The 9700-nt window shown below is 65.7% G+C and overlaps 1 protein-coding gene across 1 annotated transcript; it reads right to left on the bottom strand.

The window, feature by feature from the left end:
- Window positions 1–5632: 5632 nt before the first annotated feature.
- Window positions 5633–8523, bottom strand: LOC111155751 (crystallin alpha A). Its single transcript, XM_022516133.1, has 3 exons — window positions 8277–8523; window positions 7222–7344; window positions 5633–6404 (listed from the first exon to the last, which is right to left on the bottom strand). The coding sequence occupies exons 1-3, from the start codon at window positions 8463–8465 to the stop codon at window positions 6195–6197; spliced, it is 522 nt and encodes a 173-aa protein (XP_022371841.1). The 5' UTR covers window positions 8466–8523; the 3' UTR covers window positions 5633–6194.
- Window positions 8524–9700: the final 1177 nt, after the last annotated feature.

Below are 9700 nucleotides of genomic sequence, written 5' to 3'. Positions count from 1 at the left end.
GGCTGTGCCCGCCCCAGGGTTAGTGGGGACCCAGAGGCCCCTTGGCCTGCCCAGGCCTCCCCACACCTTCCCCTCCCCCAGTGCCCTGGGCTCAGCCTTGGGGTCCAGGCGCCCTGAGCAAGAACCTTGCTGGGGGCAGGGCTGGGGCTGGAACCTGTGGCTGAGTGGCCTGGATAGAAACAGGAGACTTGGGAGCCCCTTGGTGGCAGTGTCTGGGCCAGGTCAGCGTCTGTGCATAGGTGAATCATTGACAGACACCAGACGTCGGGTCACCCGTGGGCGGGCCAGCATGGGTTACCATAGCAACGTCCAAAACAGAAACACAGGCTGCGAGCGCTAGAATGCGGGCTTGGCCCTGGGCGTGCCAGAAACGGGCATCCCCGGCCTGAAACGGGCCCCAAGAGATACGTCCAAATTCCAAACCCCAGACCCTGCAGATGTGGCCTTACTTGGAAGAAGAGTCTTTGCAGACGCAATCCAGGTGGGTTACGCTGACATCATCCTGGACCATCCTGGCGGCTGGCGTCCCTACGGGAAGACACGCATGCGGGGAGAGACGGCCGTGGGAGAGTGGTGGCAGGGACAGTGGGGCCCCGCCACTCCCCGGCAAGGGCCGCACAGGAGCTGCAGAAGCAGAAGCCGCCCCCCCAGAGTCTTCAGAGGGACACACCCTGCCCGCACCGGGGTCCCCTGAATACACTGTGGTCTTCGGCCGTAGAAGCCCCAGGCGGCCGTGGCCACTAGACATGGCGGCCAGTCCCAGGACACACGTTCGACCGTGGCTGTGGCACAGGGAAGAGAGCAAGGACCACACTCAGGAGGATACCGCTGGGGTTCCCATCCCGACCTCCCCCAGAGGCCGCACGTCCTCAGACGGCTCGCTGAGCTCGGGTTTGCACGGCAGAGGTCCAAGAACAGCAGCCCCTGGTAGGTCCCCACGAGTGAGGCAGGCGCGCACCCGGCACAGACCAGCAGAGACCCCCGCAGCTCCCCGTCCTCGGCACCAGAACAGAGTCAGCCTCCCGGGACGGCACTCCTGGCCACAGCATCCAAAAGCCGCTGTGGCCGGCGTGGGGGTCTCCACGTTCCCACAGTGCCTGGATGGCAGTGGGGTGACCTGTTGCCCGCCTCCGTCCTCCAGGTCTGATTGGTCTCCCCTCGAGGGTGCCCTGTGCACCCCAGCAGTTGGGGACAGCAAACCCACCCTTCAGTGTGGACCAGGCTCTGGGGAGGCCCGGGCTGCCCGTGGAACACTGTGCTTGGAGCCAGATTATTTTTTTATCGATTTCTCGCTCCCAGCGGGGAAAGGCACAGCAATCCCAGACACCGGGGAGCTGACAGCTCCACAGAAGAGCGAGCCGCCCCTGCTCCTCGCAGCCCTCCTTCCTGGTGACCTTGGGGTGCCCTTGAGCACCCCGCCCCAGCCTCTCTCCTGCCAATCTCCGGCACTCGAAGGCAAGCAGGTGTTTCCAGCAGCACAAAGAACGTCAGGTCCGAAACCTCCTTGACAGAAAAGGCTCTGCCGACCGGCCGACGAGGGTGAGGCTTTTCCTCGAGGCGGAGTCGCGGGTAGAAGTGTCTTTGTGCGAGCGCGTCTTTCAAGTTCAAGTGCAAATCAGAGGCAGAGGGAAGCCGGTGAGATGAGAGGCGGGAAACAAAGCCGGGAGGGTGCCGGTGGCCGGGCAGGCGTGTGTGCGTGCACGTGAACACGTCGACGTGTGTGCGCGCACACTTGTGTGGACGCTGGCACGTGGGCCTCGTACGCATGTGTGCACACCTGTGCGTGTGGTGCTGCTCTACGTGTGTGTGCACCTGTGTGTGCCGTGCGTGCACGTGCGATGGTGTTGCGTGCACGTCTTCTGCTCCGTCCGTTGTCACCGCCGCAGCCTGCACGCAGGTGCGGGAGCCGAGCCCCTCCCCAGCCCAGCAGCACCCGGGGGGCCTTGGGTCTCCAGCCCGGTCGTCCCGCCGCGGGGAGCTGGCCCTGTGGGTGCCACAGGGGAGTGGCGTCTCCGGCCAGGCCACCCCCCCCAACTTGGCCCCTAAGCTGGGAGGGGCTCCCCTGTGCACTCTCACGCCCACCCCGAAGGCCAAGGTGGGCGCGGGCGGGCCGGCACGTGAGCTATGGAGAAGGGGCCGCTGCCCAGAGGAAGCAGGGCCTGACCTCGCCCCTCGGCTCCCTCTGCGGCTGGGGTCCCCCCAGTGTGCTCGCGCCTCCTTGCACTCTCGGGCAGGCACAGGCAGCATCTGGCCAGCGAGATCTGAGACCCTGTGGCCTGGTCCCCCGTGTCCAGTGTCAGTGACCCCATGACCCGGGCCCCCGTGTCAGGCTCAGGGCTGCCCACCAGGGCCGCCCCCCCACGGAGGGCATTCTAGGAGCAGCCGCTGGAGCCCAGGAGGTGGAGGCTGGGAAGGGCTGAGCTTTGTGTCATTCCGCGGGGGAGGTGACCCAGCCAGAGCCTCAGGGGACCCGTGGCCCAGCGCTGACCTGCCAGCTGGCCGGGACTGTGCCTTTTTCAAACGATCGTGCAAACAAGCCCATGAAACCAAAACCCCCCATCGCTGTGCGGCCTGTTGTGTCTCCCACGTGGGACACCGGGGCCCTGGGGGCGGGATGGGGGCTCCCAAAGCTCCCCGTCACCCGGCCCAGGCCCTCTGCGGAGCCGTCTGTGGCTGCTGCCCGGGGCTGAAAGCCTGAAGGTGACCTCTGGGACGCGCGGGCCCGTGGCCATGGCCGGGCCTCTGCTGCCCTCTGGTGGTGTGTCTTGGAATTGCAGGCAGCCGTGGGGATGGCGGGGGAGTTGGGGATCGCAAGGGAGGACGGCGTCTAATACTCAGAGCGCTTGATGCGTCGCCCAGAGCCACACAGCAGGCCGCCCCACAGAGCAGGACCGGCCTGGCTTCCTCAGTGCCTCCGGGCTGACGGGTCCGGGCGGCACTGGGATTCCCACTGTGCAGGGGTTCCCTGAGAATAGGGGAGGGGGTGCTGGAGGGTCCCCGCCATGGCCACGTCGGCCAACACCTGCAGACGCCCAGCAGGCACCATGAGGACCACCGTCCTCCGTCCTCCGTAGAGTCCGGGCCCAGCCTGCTGGAGGCCGCAGTGATGCCGGCTCTAGAGCCGAGAGCCCAGCCTCCCACCCCCCAAGGCGGCTCATGTGTGCTGAGAGGGGGCTGACAGCCAGCACAGGCTCCCTGACCGACAGGGGGAGCCCCTGGGCCCCAGGGGCAATGGAGTCGTCAGGGCAGCCCATGCAGGGAGGCCAGAACAGGCCCCTCGACCAGGAGACGCAGGACCCCTGCTCACGCAGCCAGCATCAGATGCAAGGGCGGGGCTGGGGGCCCGGGAGTGGCCAGGCCCCGGGCCTTCTGTGAATGGCCTCAGGCGTCTGCTCGACCCCAGGGCCCCAGGGCCAGCTCCAAGAGCACCCAGCAGCTTCAGCGCCCCGCAGTTCAGGCAGAGGCCGGATGGACAGTGGCGAAGGGAGTGACCACTGTGCCTTGTCAAGCAGGATGAGGCCACCGGGGGCCTCCCTGAGCCCTTGGTGCCCCAGAACAGGAGGTGGGGTTGGCTAGAGCCTGCCATGCAGAGGGGAAGTTCCCCCGCACTTCTCTTGGCTCCCCTGCCTGGACTGGGCTCTGGGAGGCCCTGCTTATCCCCAAAGAGCGTGTGCTGGGATCCCGGGAGCCTGCGTCCCCGAGGCCTGGTCGCAGGCTGTCTTCGAAGGCCCGTATTCGTCTGCTCTGCTTGTCGTAGCAACAGCCAGAAACGGGGCGGCGGGAACAACATGCGCAGACTCCCTCCCGGCCCTGGAGGCCCGGCGGCCGTGGTCCAGGCGTGGGCAGCACTAGTTCCTCCCGAGGCCTCTCTCCTGGCGTGAAGACCGCCACCCTCTCCCCATGTCCTCATGTGCTTGTCCCTGTGTGCTTGTCTGGCCTCATCTCCTCCTCTCCTGGGGACACTGGTCACTTGGGCCCAGGGCTCACGCTAGTGACCTTGGGTGCCTCAGTCACCACATTGAAGTCCTGATCTCCAGCTACAGTGACACTCTGAGCTGCTGGGCTGGGCCTTCGACACAGGAATTTGAGGGACACAGCTCAGTCCGTTCTGAGCCTCATGCAAGAACCACCGTGAACACAAGGCCGCCAGCACCTGACAGCCCAGTCCTGGCTGTGGCCGGACGGGCCCGCGATCTGCCAGCCACGCAGCCGCCCGCCGTGCTGGGCAGAAGCTCGTCATCTTCGGGGGACAGCCAGTCTGGGGCAGAAGCAGGAGGGTGAGAGAGCTTCAGAGGCTCTGATTTTCCCAAATATCCAGCCCCTGCCCCCTCGTGGAGGGGCCAGGTTTGCCCCCCACCACAGAGCACCCCCACGTTTCTGACAAACGTGGATTAAATGACAAGATGGGGCGCCTGAGTGGCTCAGTGGGTTAGGCCTCTGCCTTTGGCTCAGGTCATGATCCCAGGGTTCCCGGGATCAAGCCCCACATCAGGCTCTCTGCTCAGCAGAGAATCTGCTTTCTCCTCTCTCTCTGCCTGCCTCTCTGCCTACTTGTGATCTCTGTCTGTCAAATAAATAAATAAAATCTTTAAAAAAAAATTTTTAATAACAAGACAGCATGGGGGGTGCTTCTTGTTGGAAGGAACGGGGCCAGTGGGCGGTGGTGGGGGGAGTCTGGGGGCCTCCCAGGGCCTTCAGGGCCCTTCTTGAGGTGGACTCAAGCCCAGGGTGATAGACAGTGTGTGTGTGTGTGTGTGTGTGTGTGTGTGTGTGTGTGTGCATGCTCGCACACCCGTGTGCACGCCTGCACAAGCCACCTTCCACTCAACAGGGTGGCAGGGTCCCCCGTGTCCCTGACCTCCACTCCCCGGGAGAGGGTCCCCGACATACCCACCAGCAGCAGTGGCTAGCAGGCCCCACCGTCCGCCCACCTTCCGTGCCCAGAGATGCACATGGCGGCCCCCTCCCCCTCCCACAGTCACTGTGCAAGTGACCCTGGCCGAGCCACTCCCCTGTGGAAGCTGTGGGCCGGTGGGCCTAGTCCCCTCCCCGCTGCCCGGAGGCTGAGCAGACCTGGAGAAGATCGTCCCCCTGGGTAGGGGAGGCAGCACAGGACACTCAGTCCTGGTCACCAGAAGCCCCCCCAGGGGGTGTCTGTTCTCAGGCGCGTGAGCCGAGGCACCTCCCACGCAGGGAGGGAGACATGTTCTGACCACGCTCGACTGCCCTTCCTCATCCCTTGGGGAGCCATGGACCCAGGACCCTTCCAGGGCACCCCCAAGGGAGCCAGGACAGAAGCCACCCAGAGGAGGGGAGGCCCCGCCCGGCACCTGTTCCCACAGGCTGGAGAAGGGAGCCCTGATTTCCTCCTGTTTCCTCCATCCTCCTCTCCTCCTCTCACCCCTAGCAGTCTCCACTGAAACCCTCTCCTTCCTACCGAGCAGGGGTGCAGGGAGGCACGTGGAGTGGAAGGGGGAAGTGAGCGGGGCACGGGGGGAGGCAGGACCGGGCAGACCCCGCCTCCGTGCCCCCGCGTGCCCCCCTGTGCCCCCGCTGCGGTCCTGCGGCCCCCCGCGCCCCGAGGGAAGAGGACGGCCACTGGTCAGGGAAGAGGACGGCCACCAGTCAGCTGTTGCTTGTGTCACCTGCTCTTTATTGACTGCCACGGGCTGCATTGTGGGGGGCGCCCCGGTGCCCCAGGAGCGGAACTACAGAGGGGAAGGGCGGAGGGAAGGCGGTCTGGGAGGACGGGCTGCTGAGAGCCCAGGCACACGGGAGCCTCCGCCAGACGGACCTCAGGGCACCCAGGAGACGTGGGCAGGACACACGGCCGGGTCCTGATGGTGGGCGCCCACCAGCAAGGGTCAAGGTGCCCCTGGCCAGCCCCGGAGACCCAGAGGCGACCCGGAGCGTGCATCCTCGGGGAGCGCGGGGCTGTTGTCTCGAGAAGCTGGCACAGCGACGGTTTCCACCAGCTGGCCGGTGCGGGGGTCTGGGTCACCCTGAGGCCGCAGCACCCCAGGCCGAGGCCCCGAGCCCTCCAGTCAACCCTCTCAAACCCTCGTTCCCTCAGAGAAGAGGAAAAGGAAATGAAAACAGGGAAAGCAAAGGGAGGCGACACCCCACTTTCTACGGTTCCCCCAATGGATGGGCCTTGGGGGCAGGCGTGGGGGCAGCCAGGGCCAAGGCTGAGCTTAGGACGAGGGCGCAGAGCTGGGCTTCTCCTCCCGCGACACGGGGATGGCTCTCTCGCTGTGGCCAGCGTCCACACCAGACGGGACCTTGGGGCCGGAGAAGGTCAGCATGCCATCCGCGGACAGGGAGCAGGAGAGCGCCGACTGGTCCACGTTGGACGGCAGACGGTAACGGCGGTGGAACTCGCGGGAGATGTAGCCGTGGTCGTCCTGGGCCAGGCGCAGGGAAGGGCACAGTCAGAGGCAGCACCGCCGGGGGCCGCCGACCTTCCATGGAGAAGGCACCACGGGGTCCAGCCCACGACGCTCCCACCGGAGGGATGGGAGGCCCAGAATGCCCCGTGGAGGGTTCCCAGCCTCCAGGCCCCCCTGCCTCCCAGCACTGCAGGTCCGGTCCAGCCTGGGGCCAGTCACTGCCGTGGACGTGGCTCATCAGACTCATCTCACTGGAGACTTGCATGAGCGGCTCTGTCCCGACACGTACTGGGGTCGGATTTGGCATTTACCCGCGACCCACACCCGGCCCCCAGGCTCAGAGCCTCAGTCCCTGGGCCCGACCTCTTCCTCCAGGCTCGGAGTGGTGTGGACCACAGCACTGCGCGTGGCCCGGGATGGGAGGGGCGGGAGACACGGAGGCAGGGCCAACCCCCCCGGCCTCCCCACACAGCTTCCCCAACCGTGACCAGAAAACCCGGTCTCCACCCGCTGAGAAGCCCGCCTTCCCTGCACCAGCTGTGGGGCCGGGCAGGCCGCGACGTCCCTGAGGTCTCTGCCACCTACGGGTCCAGCAGGCAGAGAACAGACGGGGTGTCTGGGCCTCGGGCCACGCCCTGCGCTCACAGCTCAGCCGTCACACGTGGGTTTCCGCGCAAATCCGCGTAGGCTCCGAGCTCGCCCTATCGGCACCCAGCGTCTCCCGGGATGCACCCTGCTCGCACCCATCACCCGTGTGATTTGGAAGGAGCCGGGGTGGCCGGCAGGCAGGGGGCAGGACCCGGGGAGGCTGGTGCAAGGCGCCTGGACTCACCTGCCTCTCGTTGTGTTTGCCGTGGATCTCCACGAAGTCCTCCAGCACCTTCACGGTGAGGTCCTCCGGAGAGAAGTGCTTCACGTCCAGGAAGATGACGAACTTGTCTCGGTCGGATCGGACCTGAAACCCAAACGCTGGTCGTGCGGGTCCACCCGGGCCAAGGTTCCGACAGGGCCGGCCAGAGCGGCCCATGTGGAGGGGCCAGCGTCCCGGGCCCCAGTGACCCACCGACAGCCTCGTTGGGGATGGACTGTGGCTGGGTGGGGTTAGCTGGTTATGGGTCAGGAGACCGTTCCGGGTCGGCCGGCTGGCAGACTGGACCTAGCACTTTGAATAAGGTCACGGCCCTCGGCTCCGCTAGTGTCGGCCGAGGCAGCCTGGGGCCCGTTCTCTCACGTGGACACGATGTGAGCAGCTGCCAGCTTGTGACCAGTGTCTCCCTCTGCCCCGCCCCCACCGGCTGGCTGGGAGCACTCAGCCGGGTTCCCTTTCTTCCTGGAGGTGATTGGCACTGCCTCCGCTCCCGGCCAGCCTCTGCTTTGGGGTGGTGGGGGAGACCTGGCTCCTCCAGACCTTTGGTCCCTGGGGTCCGCGGTGGGGCTCAAGGAGGGATGGCCAGCAGTCTGGTGGCTCCCCTTTGGGCCGGGCCCTGTGCACGCGGCCCACCCACCCAGGCTTCCTGGGGGAGGAACAAGGTGGAGAGCCGAGACCACCACACCCGCCTGTCCGGGGTTGCTCCCGGGGCTTGTACCACGTGGGGTACCTCACGAACCGCACATGCGTCATGCGCTGCTGGGAGGAAAGGACACTGCGTGGGCTCGGGCTCCCTCCAGACCCTTTCTCAGAGCCCTGGGAGGCTCCTTGCTGCAGGTCACGGGGAGCCGCCAGGGATTTTGGGGGGAGAGTGGCTCCACCCGACCAGAAGACCCCAGACGTGGGACACGGGGCTGCCTCTGCTCTGGGCCAGCCCCCGGGAAGCCCTGCGTCCCCTCCAGCCACGACCGGGCGCTTCTCCAACCAGCAGGAGAAGCCAGTCCGCCGGCGGGTCTTACCTCGGAGACACCGGAGTCCAGCACGGTGCGGAAAAGGGACTGGCGGTAGTAGGGGCTGATGGTGGAGGACAGGAAGGGCAGCAGGTCGTACTCGTAGAGACCCTCGCCGAAAAACTGGTCGAACAGCCGGCTGGGGTAGAAGGGGCCCAGCGCACGCTTGAACCAGGGCTGCTGGATGGCGATGTCCATGTTGGGCGTCGGCAGCGCAGGGACCAGGGGCTGGCGGGGAGTCGGGCAGGGGCCTCTGGGCAGTGCAGTGGAGCGCCCCAGGGACGGTCCTCCCTATATACGCCCACGACAGAATGGAAGCATTAGGGGGATTTGTCTGGAAAGCGTGAGCTCAGGGAGAAGGCTGCCTGGTCAGCAGAAATGTGGCTCGGGCTGAGTGCCCGCCTCTCCCGGCCCCGGGCGTGCGACGCTGACCAGCACGGAGCCCTGGACCCCAGCAGGACAATGTCCCCGAGGCGCCTCTCCCTGTGGCTCTGCCCCCGCGCTCACCTGGGGGACGGTAGAGACTTTCATCCCCGTGACGGCATGGAGAGCCCCTGCTTATGAGCCCACTTCACAGATGAGGGCTGGGCTCAGTGACGATACCCACGAAACCCAGACCACACAGCTCCTGGGGGATGGGATACCGTTTTTCTTTTCTTTCTTTCTTTTTTTTTTTTTTTAAGATTTTATTTATTTGAGAGAGAAGAGCGCACAAGCAGGGGAGCAACAGAGGGAGAGGGAGAAGCAGGCTCCCCGCTGAGCAGGGAGCCCAACCTGGGACTAGATCCCAGGACCCCAGGATCACGATCTGAGCCGAAGGCAGACACTTCACCAATGGAGCCCCCAGGGCCCCCAGGATATCATTTTTCACAACAGCATTCCGTCTATCACTTCCTTCCGATGACAAAACGGATACAGAGTCATAACCTCGAGGAAGACAGAAAATACCAGGAAGAAACTGAAGAGGGGGGAGGGACTGACGTGGGGTCTGTGCGTCTGGACAGGGAGGCAGGCTCGGTCCGCCTGGAAACATTGTATCGTGGACTCAGCAGGGACCTTGCCCCCCCGTGTTACCTCCCACCAGGTGCTTCGGCCGGGCAGCCACATGGCCAGTGTCCACTGTCGCTCACGAGGCCCCGGGACCATGTGGCTCCTCCCGCTGTGGCTCTGGCCGGCGGCTACCCGGAGGGGACCGGCCACCCGGTATATTTCTCAGCAGCCTGGCCTCTGGGGAGTGCATCCCTGCGGTAACACGCACCCACAGCAGGGTGGGGGTGCCCACCCCCAGCCCCCTGGACCTACCCCTCACTGCGCAGTCTGGCGCCAGAAGCTTCTTTGTCCTCGTGGCCTGGTTCCCAGCACAGCTCCTAGCAGTGTCCGCAGGTGCTGGCGGAGGGAACGCACCCTCAAAGTGCCCAGGCGTCCTCACATGC

Source organism: Enhydra lutris, unplaced genomic scaffold (genome assembly GCF_002288905.1).
Source record: "Enhydra lutris kenyoni isolate GAN:26980312 unplaced genomic scaffold, ASM228890v2 scaffoldscaffold43, whole genome shotgun sequence".
In the NCBI taxonomy this organism is placed as follows: domain Eukaryota; kingdom Metazoa; phylum Chordata; class Mammalia; order Carnivora; family Mustelidae; genus Enhydra; species Enhydra lutris.
This window is presented reverse-complemented; position numbering and strand designations above follow the sequence as displayed.